Source organism: Harpia harpyja, chromosome Z (genome assembly GCF_026419915.1).
Source record: "Harpia harpyja isolate bHarHar1 chromosome Z, bHarHar1 primary haplotype, whole genome shotgun sequence".
NCBI lineage: Eukaryota > Metazoa > Chordata > Aves > Accipitriformes > Accipitridae > Harpia > Harpia harpyja.
This window is the reverse complement of record NC_068969.1, coordinates 44,292,021-44,304,043: the sequence shown is the minus strand read 5'-3', so window position 1 is coordinate 44,304,043 and position 12,023 is coordinate 44,292,021. Positions and strand designations below refer to the sequence as shown.

The 12,023-nt window shown below is 50.5% G+C and overlaps 1 protein-coding gene across 1 annotated transcript; it reads right to left on the bottom strand.

Annotated features, from left to right (window-relative positions):
- Nucleotide 1: 1 nt before the first annotated feature.
- On the bottom strand, nt 2–2,545 carry LOC128137591 (cyclin-dependent kinase 4 inhibitor B-like). Its single transcript, XM_052778677.1, has 2 exons — nt 2,193–2,545; nt 2–615 (listed from the first exon to the last, which is right to left on the bottom strand). Exons 1-2 carry the CDS (start codon nt 2,460–2,462, stop codon nt 352–354), a joined length of 534 nt encoding a protein of 177 aa, XP_052634637.1. The 5' UTR covers nt 2,463–2,545; the 3' UTR covers nt 2–351.
- Between the last annotated feature and the right edge of the window lie 9,478 nt (nt 2,546–12,023).

Genomic DNA, 12,023 nt, shown 5'->3' with positions numbered 1-12,023 from the left:
GTCCTGTCAAAATACGAGGGATTTATTGTGCCATCTCTGTGAGGGGGGTGTCCTTCATATATATTTCACTTCACAGCTTTTGTGCTCTCGCGTGAAAAGGGGAGAGCATGCAGGGGCGTGGGGTTTCGAGTGCAGGGTAGCATGCAGGCGCGTGCAAAGTGTAGACCAGAAACGATACATATCCCGCGGGCCCTTCGAGCATCCGAGCGGGGAAACGCGACTCGGGGGGGTGAGGGGTGGTGGTGATGGTCGTGGTGGTATTTACGGCGCGTGAGGGCTGCTCGACTTCGCGTCTCCCGAGGCGGGCGCGGGCAATAAATTAGAGGATGGCATCGCGCAGGACGGGGGGGGCTAGGTGCGGGGCGGTGGGTGGCGCAGGTAGCGGCCCACCGGTCCGTGCGGCCCCCCCGCCGCCACGTCGAGGGGGAGGCGGCCGCGGCCGTCGGGCAGGTCGAGGCGCGCCCCGGCGCGGTGCAGCGCCGCCAGCGTCTCCAGGAAGCCAGCGCGGGCCGCGTCGTGGGCCGGGAGGGATCCGGTGCGCGGGTCGGGGCGGTTGGGGTCGGCTCCGCGCTGCAGCAGCAGCTCGGCCACCCGCGGGCTGCCCAGCATCATCACCTGCGGGGAGAGACAGCGTCAGCGGCGGCGGCGGCGCCCGCACCGCTCAGGCAGCCTCGTTCAGCCCTGCAGGAGCGGGGATCGCCCGCGGAAAGGAGCGGAGAATCCGCGGGTGAGGCCTAGAGATCGTCTCCGGAGTCGCTGCGGACGGCGGGATGCGCGGACCCGGCGGGACCGTTGGGCGGCCGGGGGAAACCCTCCAGGTGGGGCAGAGCGGCGCGGAAGACCCGTCGGGGCCGGGGCGTGCGGGCCCCCACCGGGGCTGCTCCGCGAAAGGAGCCGGCGGCGGGGGGGGGTCGGGGCGGAGGGCGGAGGGACCGGTGGGGTGGAGGGACCGGGGGAAGGGGTTCGCCCTTTTTCCCGGCGCACCCCTGCAGGAAACGAGGGCTAGTCCCAAGCCGCTTTGCAACGGCCACCGCGGAACCGTGCTGGTGGAGCCGCTCCCGGGGGCTGCCGCCGTCCCGCTCTCACCCGGGAAGCTTTTCCAGGAGGACCTTGGCAAGGGGACACGCGTGTGCAGGGAAGCCGCCCTCCCTGCAGCGCGGAGCCTGCGCTTCCCTCGCCCTCAGGAGAGACTCAAACCGCACCTTTAACCTGCCTCCCCGCCCGCCCAGTGCAGCACCAAAACGCCCGGGAGCCCCCCGGCTCGGGCTCGCCGTTTTCTAAGCTGCCTTTCTCCCCCCGCGCACCCGGCGGGGCGTTCAGCGCACGGGCTAAATCCCTGCTGTGCAAAGGTGCAGAAAAAAACACGCCGGAGGACGGCATTGGATACGTTGTTTCGAGAGAAATGCTGCACCGACATTTTGTAGGGTAGGGTTTCGCAAGCACTGGCCGTAAAACTTAAATATAGCTTCTCAGATTATTCCCGTTTCGTTTTATTTTGAAAATTCAAGAAGAAGCTGGCTAGAACTACCTCGGAAATCAACACGGCTTTATAAATCTAGTACCTACTACTCCTCCGGGCATTACATCTATCTACACGTTCACGCGACTGTAAAATGTAGGTAGACTGACCCCCCCAGGGACTGCTAGCTCTCTACCTGCAGGGTCTGCTTGGCAAGGCTATCGCACTCAGATGTCTCTGCTCGTAAGGGCCAGTGAATATATCGTGAGAGTCAGTGAATACACTTTTTTCACGGGAGAGGTGAGCTAAAATACTAATAGGCGTATAAAGCAGAAGACGAGGTATGATGAAAGGGTAATTCTTTCTGAAAAGGTGACTCGTTACTTTTGTTACTTTTTATTGCACGTTTATTGCGAGATGAGCATTAAAGCTCTCGGTTTTGAGTCACCCTATCTCAGTTGGTTAAAGTCAAGGGTTGCTAAGACTAAAACCTCTCTCTTGCGGCCGTCACAGACTTTCGCCTTTCCAGAAAGGCGAGAGGAACCGCCGCCCCGCGCCGCTTCCGCGGCAGCCGAGCGCAGCCGTCGGGGGGCGGCCGGCGCCCAGAGGATGCCCCGGGTCTGCCGCTGCCGCTCCTCGGGCACGGAGGGACGGCTGCCCCCGCCCCGCCGCCCGCACCCCCACCACCCCCACCACCCCCATCACCCCCACCCTCCTCCCCGGGCCTTCCTACCTGGATGGGGGTCCGGCCGTAGGAATTGACGCCGTTGGGGTCCGCCGCGCCGTCCAGCAGCTCCTTCAGGCGCTGCAGGTCGCCGCGGGCGGCGGCGTTGGCCAGCTCGTCCGCGACCGTGCTGCTCGTCCGCCGAGCCATGCCCCGGGCTCGCCTCGGTCTCACGCGCGCTGCCGGTCGGGGGTCGCAGAGAACTGCAGCCTCTCCTTGGTCTCCCCACGCTGCCCGGGGCTGGCGACGACGGCGGCCCGCGAGGGGCGCCCTGCCCATGGAAGCGCTCGGCCCCGCCGCTCCGCGCCGCCGGCCGCTCTGGGCACACAGGGCAGCGCAGCGCAGCACGGCTCGGCTCGGCCCTAGCCCTAGCCCTTGCTCTGGCCCCGGCCCCGGCCTCGGCCTCGGCCCGGGATTTCCTGTCCGGTGCCGTCGCGGGGACCGCTTCCACCTGCAAGGACGCGACGGAGCCTCCCGCCGCTGTTTTTCGCCGCACAGCTGCTGCCGCTCCGCTCTTCTCCACTCCGCTCCGCCCCGGCCCGCCCCGGCCCGGTCCCGTGGGCCCCGCCTCGTCCCTGTGCCCGTGTCACCGTCACCGCGGCGGAGCACAGCGGCCGCGGCCGGTCCCCGGCCTTGCTCCGACGGGGGGGGGCGCCTTGCGCTGCCCTCTGAGGGCCGGGGGGGCCGGCCTCCCGGGAGGGCGTCCGGCGGCGAGGCGGTCTCTCCTCCCCACCCCCCCCCCCCCCCCGCCCCCGAGAGGAGAAGGGGCTCGCGGGAAGAGCAGGAGGAAAGGGAGCAAAAGGCTTTTGTTTAACGAGAGCGGGATTTAAGGACGAGAGCGGGCCGAGGACTGCGGGCCGGATGTCAACGGGGCTCCGCCACCGTCCCGGCGGGAGCGCTCGCCCTGGCGCTGCCTCCCCGCACTCTCCGGACACCCACAGGTACCCGAGGCGCAGAAGGCGGCGGTGGCCGCCCTTCTTCCCCCTTCTTCTAGGGTGAACCGACAGCTCTTCCCAGCTTTTTCAGTCGGCACGGCCACTTAGTCGCAGACAGTGGGCGCAGCGGCGCAGAAAGCCTGCGCGGAGGTACGAGCCGCGGCTGCGACGCCTCCACCCTCCGCCTGAACGGGCTGGTTTTTCTTTTTTTTTTGTTTTTTTTAAATAAAAAAAATGCAGCAGGTCGAGACTTTGAACCCTTCCTCCAAACAAAGGCCCCGGAGGACGGGCAAGCGCTCCTTCGGCACGGCAAGGTGTTTGCGCGGCTCCGAGCACGCAGCCCGGCGGGGAGCCAGCCGCGGGGTGAGCGGCGGGTGAGGGCGGGATGCCGCGGGGCGGGGCGGGGCGGGGCGGGGCTGGGCGGGGCGCAGGGGGCACGGGGCGGTGGCAGCACCACGGACAGCTCCCCCCCCCCCCCCCCGGCAGCCGCGCCGCGCTGCCCCGCCCCGCCCCGCCCCGCCCCGTCCGCCGGGCCGGGTCACCCTCCGCCGCGGGCGCGTTGACCGGCGCCTCTTGTCACCCGCTGCTCCCGGGGGAAAAACCTGCCGGAGACTGAAGGGAAGGGAGAGCTCCTCAGTTCTTCGTTCAGGCACGTTTCACGGTGCTGCTTCTTAAGGCTTGTAACTGCCCTCGCTTCCTTCACTGTAACGTGTCACGAAAGTGACCTATTACCTTACCGCACGGACGCGACCTTTGCCAGATGCATGGGACCTCTAAGCTCATTCTCTTGGGAAGTCTGCAATCCCAATTCTACCCCGTGTCGCCGTTCCCTGCTTTTTAGGCCGTTGCCAATCATGCTGCCCACGTGCTCGCCTGCATCTTTATCTAAAACAATGTCAAATGTCAAAACAATGAAATTATTTTCTTGGCCTAATACTTTAGAAAGGCACAGCTATGCTACCAAGAAAGTTCTCTGTTTTCAGTACCAAATGGCACAGGTGATTTCCACCAGCAGCAAACAAAAGAATGCCAGCTGGCGTGGCCAGTGAAGACTGTCTATGTAAAGGTTAAGTTTGTGGTTCTATTTACAATGCTTGGCCTGTTCCTGTAATCGAATCAGCCTATTGCCAACTTCTGCTTCTTCACTCGCACTGGCTACTATTTCTGTGCTCAGATATGTAGAAATGAGTGGAGATCCACTTATGATAAAGAGCTTCTTGATATAAATAATTGCTTCTGGTTAAATAATTGAGCATTTATACACAATCTGGTGATTTCCTAGTGTTCTGGTTTTCCTTTATTTTCTTCATTTTTTTCTTTCCTATTTCTTTATTAATGAATTTGCTATTCAAGCACTGTGTGCCATAAAAATGAGAAAATAAAGATGCTTCAGACCTCTATAGCAAAAAAAAAAGGAAACAAGAGGAAGAGTTAAATCTATATACCCTGGTATGTAGACCACTGTACAGTAGAAACACCCAAATAGTGAAAGCTATACTTCAGCCTTAAAAAGACTGCAAGCTGATTTTGACAACAGCTGGAGTAAATAGCAATATTGCAGAATCAGTTCAGTAGAGATAGTATACTGATCCTGATTCTCAGGTACAGGACAGCCATACACTAGAGATAAAAAAAGGGTTCTGACAGGGCTTCGGTGCCAATGATACATCCATAAGGTAAACAAAACGAGTCCACATCTACTGGAATTGTGTGGAAGTTTTATGCAGGGCCTGTTATTTTAACAAAAAAAAAAGCATGTCTAAAGAAAGATAGGCTTTCTACTCACTTGTTTAACTTGCTTGTTACTCCAAGGCTATGTGGTAAATAAGATAATCAAACCCCAAAACTTTCCTTCATGCTGCTTTCCCAGCTGCCCCTCCGTGCCAGAAGAGGCTGGCATTTCTTAGAAACCTCAAGAAGTAACAGTCAAACATACATGAATGACAAAATAAGGAGTCCTTCCTGACTTTTCCTGCAGTTCAGAAAAACCCACGCCGTGCTATTAGGGAAAAGAAGGCTGCCCTCAAAAAGGCTGCCTTTGCAAATTCATAAGTGCTTGTTCTCCTGAGCAAGAACTGAAACCCCATCCATGAGAGAAAATACGATACTTCAGTTGAAAACTGCTTGCTTTGGAGCGGGAGTCTCAGACAGTGTTTCCCTTTTGCTCTGAATATGCAGTTGCTGGCTGAAGGAGAGTTTCACTGTCCAGCTGAAGGTAGCCTTAAAGAAGCTGTTACACAGTTGGAAGTGACTTTTTCCCGTTTCAAAGTTAATTGTGCAAGGATAAGTTGTGTAATCATGACCTTAAAACAATCAGTTAGGGAGGCATTACACCTTTCATAACTGTATTACAAATGTGTGCTGCAGGCGTATTAAATATGCTTATAGACATTGACAAAATGCCAAATAAATACAAATTGCCTGGTAAGCAGGTAGACCTTGCAAGAACTGCAATGATACTGATTTCTACAGTCAAAAGGAAAAAAGAGAAATGTCAAGAGATTCAGGAAGATAGTTGTTAGTATGCGTACTGTGTAATCAGCTCAATATTACTCAAAAGCAGCTTACCACAAAGGAAAATCTTACTCACAGCAGATTTTCTCAGTTGTCACTGATTTGACTCCACAGAAATTGAAGTTCTTCCAAAACATTGTTTTACAATTAGAACAAATAACTCAGTGCCACAATGAAATGTAATTTAGTACAGGTTAAAGAGCTTTGGATTTTGAAAAACCTGTCAATAGATTTTTTCTGCAGAATAATCTTAATGTATCATGTTCTGATAAAGTAGGCGCGGATGTTGGTAAAAATCCCCATCATCAGTTATGTTACTGCTTTTGCTGGGGAGAATAGACATCATTGACTCCTACAGAAAATCAGCAGGGATGTCTGCCAAGAAGAATGGAGTATCATAGGATAACAGGGATGTTTGGAGATACAGTGATAAGGATTTGAAAAAAAAAAAAAATCATACAAAAAAACCCAGGCAGAAAGTTTTAAAAATCCTCAAGCTGGGTGATAACATGATGGCAAGAGCAGTGGGCTTCCAATCTCCAGAACCGTCAGCTGTTCACAGGCCAGTTCTTTGACCAGCTGCACCTCACAATAGTGATGTGCCAGCTCTGGCGGTCTGCTTACCTGTAAGTGAAAGGTGACCATTCAGTGCTCCCCTCAAATCCTAATTGCCTATATCAGGGAGACTTAACCTTAGCAGGGGAGAATCTGGCTTTGTGAAAAAGTCTGTTTCTTCCTCGATTTCTTCTGCTTGGTCTGGCAAGAAATTAGGCTAGTTATTGCTGGGTAGGAAAAAAAGTTATTGGCAGGTTTGTAACAGATACATTTTCTTCCAGGTTTGGAGTAGAAGGTTCTGTTCTTCCTTCAGCTGGGTCTCTTTCTTTGGGAAGGAGGAAGATAGACAGCACTGGTGACCTAAAATTCCTTGTTGGCATAAAAATAAATATGCAAATAAATCAGAACAGATTTTGGATTTCTTTCAAGTGGAAGTATAAGTGCTAATTCAAATTTAGTTCTGTCTCTTTTTAATAGTATTGACACTATTTTGGAAGTGGATTTTCTCTTTTTTACCCAGTCCTTTATGTACTCTTTCAAACAATGTGGACACGAGCACTACAAACCTCTGCATAGACACACTTCTGGCAATTTTATGGCTATTTACCTAGCTGTGCTTGCAATGAGCATTCTGTGTGCACAGTTTTTCTTATTGAAGGTGTAAGCATTACAGATTCAGTGAGAGAGACCTTGAAACTTGCTTCCATGTTTGGTTACCATGTTGGATATGCCATTTGCTTCCTTGGGTCTCTTCAAAAAAATATTCTCCCAGAATAGCTGAATCAGTGTTAGAGGAAGCACTCAAACTAGAAAATAAATCAATGACTTATGTCAGAGAGCTGTAAGCTACCAAAACACAAGCAGATGCTAGGGGACTATCTTGTCTGTACGCTATCCCTGATGTTGTTATTTGGGATTTAGTTTTGTTCCACCAGAAGGAGTTTCCTGATCCATAGATGGGCCAATGGTTTGGTCCTGTGGTTTGTACTGTGGAAATGCTGATAAACTACAGGATGAGAAAATGTGCTGTCTAGATCCAGGTTTTTGATATTTTTTTTTTCTTTTCATTTTAGAAATCCTCATGTCCAAAGGTTTAGCTACAAAGACATGAATACAGAATCTAGGACACATTCTCCAGTTCACAAAGTCTAGCACAGCCCCATCTTGCTTTTGTGGCATCTGTGTAGCAAAACAACTTGGAATCTAAGTAATAATTCTCATGTCCCCATCACCTAACTGTACAGTGCTGAGCAGATCACTCTGGCTCCCTTACACATGTAAGGATTGTGCTCATAGGCCTTTAGGACAGCAGAAGAAAGGCTAGTGTATTTGAGATGTTTTCAAAATATGAAGTCAAGTGGTAAAAGCTACTGTGCACCCTGTTCATGGGCTTTGTGATTCTGCAGTTGCCAGGAACTGTCATATTCCAAGTGTCTGAAGAAGGGGGTGGGTCGGGTAATGTGTCATCTGAGAGCTAAGCAGTGCTTAACATGTCAGGTAGATGTCAGGCATCTTCCACAATCAATGATTATGTTACTGAATTACATAAAATTCACAATGAGTAGATCTTCAATTAAACATTTAATCCAGTCCTCAAGTGTATGTACGTAGATTTATATTGTTAATGACAACTCTTCTGCTTAAGCTGTAATGCATCTATCAGATTGAATTGGAGAATCAGTCACATTGTGCTAGTTTTTTCTATTTTCATCAAGTGTGGTGGTGAAGTTTAGCTGTTAAAAGCTACTGACATTCTCAGTATGGTTTAGGTGCATATAAAGACATGCTGGGAATCTACAGGTTCAATTTAATCTTGTTGTAAATTATCCTTATTGATTCCTGTATCTCTATAGCTATGTATTTAATGTCTCCACAGGGAACAAAGGAGAAAGATTTCCTGGTTACAGGCAACTCATATTCTCAAGGATGTGAATTATTCCGAACGGGTTGGGGGCTTGGAGGCAGTGCAGTTTAGCACATTATTTCAGCACACAGAAATCTTGGAATATGAAATTTTGATTTATCTGAGCCCATGGACATCAAGGGCTAATTACTTTTTTTCAATTTTCATTCAGACTTCTTGTCAGCTGATTGCAAAGTGAGCTTTTCTAGCTGAGAGTTTAGTGAACATTTCTGAATTTTTCACCTGGCAGCTGTGCCTGTCCTGCCTTTAAGTAAGGAACACAGGGAAGAGGTGAAGACATTTTTTAAAAGCTGACCTGCAAAGAATTTGTATTAAATTAGTTTTGTTTTGCTTTTGTAAAGCCCACAAAGTTTTCAGAAAAAGAAAAACATTAGGAGTTTTCTTTCCCTCCAGACCGCTCTCCTTTGTAGCTCATCTTGAAAATTAGTTGTTAGGAATACCAAACTGGATCTTCCCAACCTGGCTGGCAGACTACTGAGGATACGAGTGTTGTGGTTTAAGCCCAGCCGGCAACTAAGCACCACAGTGCTGCTTGCTCACTCCTCCCCACCCCCCACGGTGGGATGGGGAGGAGAATCAGAAGAAAAAGGTAAAACCTCATAGGTTCAGATAAGGACAGTTTAATAGGATGACACAAGGAGAGAAGAAGTAATAGTAACAATAATAATAAAAGACTATATAAAGTGAGTGATGCATAATGCAATTGCTCACCAGCCGGAAACCAATGCTCAGCTTGTTCCTGAGCCGTGATTCCTCCCCCCAACCTCCAGCCAGCTCCCCCAGTTTATATACTGACCATGACGTTCTATGGTATGGAATATCTCCTTGGCTAGTTTGGGTCAGCTGTCCTGGCTGTGCCCCCTCCCAGCTTCTTGTGAAAACTAACCCTATCCCAGCCAAACCCGGGACATTATCCACCCCTTATTCTACACCACCTATGTCATGCCCAGATCCTACACTTTCGAATTATTTACCACTACTTTTCCCCTCTTCAAGACAGACAGATAGGTAGATAGATAGATACACACAGAGATATCATTCCCTTAGTCTATGGGCCATGACTCTAACATGTCTGTTGAGTTCATTTAATCCATGACTTTGGGACTCCATCTATCGTAACAGTCTTTCAGGGCAGGGGAGATGGTATGTGGTGTTGGATCCTTCCATGCTGCATCTGGAGCTTGCGGCTGGTGTATTTGGTGCGGCCCATGCCCACAGTCTGCGGGTTGAAGGCGTCAATCTTGAGGAAGTTGCTGGGTGCCTGTTGCTGAAGCCAGTTCAAGTTCCATCACTGTGGCACTTTGCTCGGTTTCATCAAAGCCCATCCTTCAGTGATTTGGGTGATTCTTACTGTGATACCATTGATATGGCATATAGCAACTGTAGTAGTGATGACATGCAGTGGCAGGTTATTTAGCAATTAACATCATACAGTTTAATTCACTGGCTATTCTCTCCCAAAATCAAATCCCCCTGAGGTACACAGTGAAATTCCTCATCCTTCTGCATCACCCACCAAGTGCACCCAGCTCCTTGAGGAAAAGCAATCCTGCGGATGGGTTTACCTTTGCCCAAGGCAGGAGTAATCCAGAGTGTCTTCCCTAACATATTTTTCATGTGCACTACGGGGACTTCATCCCCTTCTACAGTACCTGGAAGTTTTGATTGGGCAGGGTGTCCTGGTTTCAGCTGGGATAGAGTTAATTGTCTTCCTAGTAGCTGGTATAGTGCTGTGTTTTGGGTTAAGTATGAGAAGAATGTTGATAACACACTGATGTTTTCAGTTGTTGCTAAGTAATGTTTAGACTAAGTCAAGGATTTTTCAGCTTCTCATGGTCAGACAACAAGAAGACTGGAGGGACACGAGAAGCTGGGAGGGGACACAGCCAGGACCGCTGACCCAAACTGGCCAAAGGAATATTCTATTCCATGTGATGTCATGCCCAGTATAGAAACCGTGGGGGAATTGGCCTGGGGGGATCGCTACTCGGGAACTAACAGGGCATCAGTTAGTAAGTGGTGAGCAATTGCATTGTGCATCACTTGTTTTGTATATTCCAATCCTCTTATTAGTATTGTCATTTTATTATTGTTATTATTATCATTACTAGTTTCTTCCTTTCTGTTCTATTAAACTGTTCTTATCACAACCCACGAGTTTTACCTTTTTCCTTCCCATTCTCTCTCCCATCCCACTGGGTGGGGGGGAAGTGAATGAGTGGCTGTGTGGTACTTAGTTGCACGAAACAGGGCCAGCTCCATTGGCAGATCCCCTGGTTTTAACTAACCAGGTGGCCTTTGCTAAATGTGTGTCCCATTGCTCTCAGTGTAGTCTTTAACAGTCCATTGTATCATTCAATTTTCCCAGAGGCTGGTGCATGATAGGGGATGTGATATACCCACTCAATGCCATGCTCTTTGGCCCAGGTGCCTATGAGGTTGTTTCGGAAATGAGTCCTGTTGTCTGACTCAATTCTTTCTGGGGTGCTGTGTCGCCATAAGACCTGCTTTTCAAGGGCCAGGATAGTGTTCTGGGCAGTGGCATGGGGGATGGGAGAAGTTGCCAGCCATCTAGTGTTTGCTTCCACTCTTGTAAGCACATGGCACTTGCTTTGGTGGGTGGTGTGATACAGTCAATCTGCCAGGCCATCGCCCTCCATATCACAGAGGCTTTAACCGCTTGGCTTGCTTGATTGCAGCATGTTTCACGTTCGTGGATAAATTGTGTGATAGTGTCCATGGTCAAGTCCACCCCTTGATCACGAGCCCATCTACATGTTGCATCTATTCCCTGATGGCCTGAGGTGTCGTGGGCCCACCAAGCCATAAATAATTCACTCTTAAGTTGCCAGTCAAGATCCACCTGAGCCACTTCAATCTTGGCAGCCTGATCCACATGTTGGTTGTTTTGATGTTCTTCAGTGGCCCAGCTCTTGGGTATGTGAGCATCTAATAAATATACTTTTACAGCCAGATTCTCTAGTTGGGCAGCAATATCTTGCCACAATGGGGCAGCCCAGATGAGTTACAACTTCCATTGCTGTAACCACCCCCACAGGGCATTTACCACCATCCATGAGTCAGTACAGAGATAGAGCACTGGCCACTTTTCTCATTCAGCAATGTCTAAAGCTAGCTGGATGGCTTTCACCTCTGCATACTGACTCAATTCACCTTCTCCTTCAGCAGTTTCTGTGACTTGTTGTGTAGGACTCCATACAGCAGCCTTCCTCCTCTGATGTTTTCCCACAATGCGACAGGACCCATCAGTGAATAGGGCATATTGATTCTCATTTTCCGGCAGTTTATTATACAGTGGGGACTCTTCAGCATGCATCACCTCCTCCTCTGGTGATATTCTAAAATCTTTGCCTTCTGGCCAGTCCATGATCACTTCCAAAATTCCTGGGTGACTGGGGTTTCCTATTTGAGCGCATTGTGTGATCAGTGCAACCCACTTACTCCAGGTGGCATCAGTTGCATGATGTGTAGAGGAGACCCTCCCTTTGAACATCCAGCACCGGCAGTCGGGGTGCTAAGAGGAGCTGTGTTTCAGTACCAACCACTTCTGAGGCAGCTCAAACTCCTTCATATGCTGCCAATATCTCTTTTTCAGTTGCAGCGTAGCAGGCCTCAGATCCTCTGTATCCCTGACTCCAAAACCCCAGGGGTCGGCCTCGGGTCTCCCCAGGTGCTTTCTGCCAGAGTCTCCAGGTAGGGCCATTCTCTCCGGCTACAGTGTAGAGCACATTTTTAATATCTTGTCCTGCCCAGACTGGCCCAAGGGCTACTGCATGAACAATCTCCCGTTTAATTTGTTCAAAGGCTTGCTGTTGCTCAGGGCCCCATTTAAAATCATTCTTCTTCCAGGTGACTTGGTATAGAGGGCTTACAATCAAGACTGTAATTTGG

What these genes read in the sequence shown, in the direction of transcription:
- LOC128137591 (XM_052778677.1), bottom strand. Translation starts at nt 2,462, where the DNA reads ATGGGCAGGGCGCCCCTCGCGGGCCGCCGTCGTCGCCAGCCCCGGGCA. An exon ending in ACGGCCGGACCCCCATCCAG is followed by an intron (nt 616 to 2,192) that starts GTAGGAAGGCCC and finishes CTCTCCCCGCAG; the next exon opens with GTGATGATGCTGGGCAGCCC.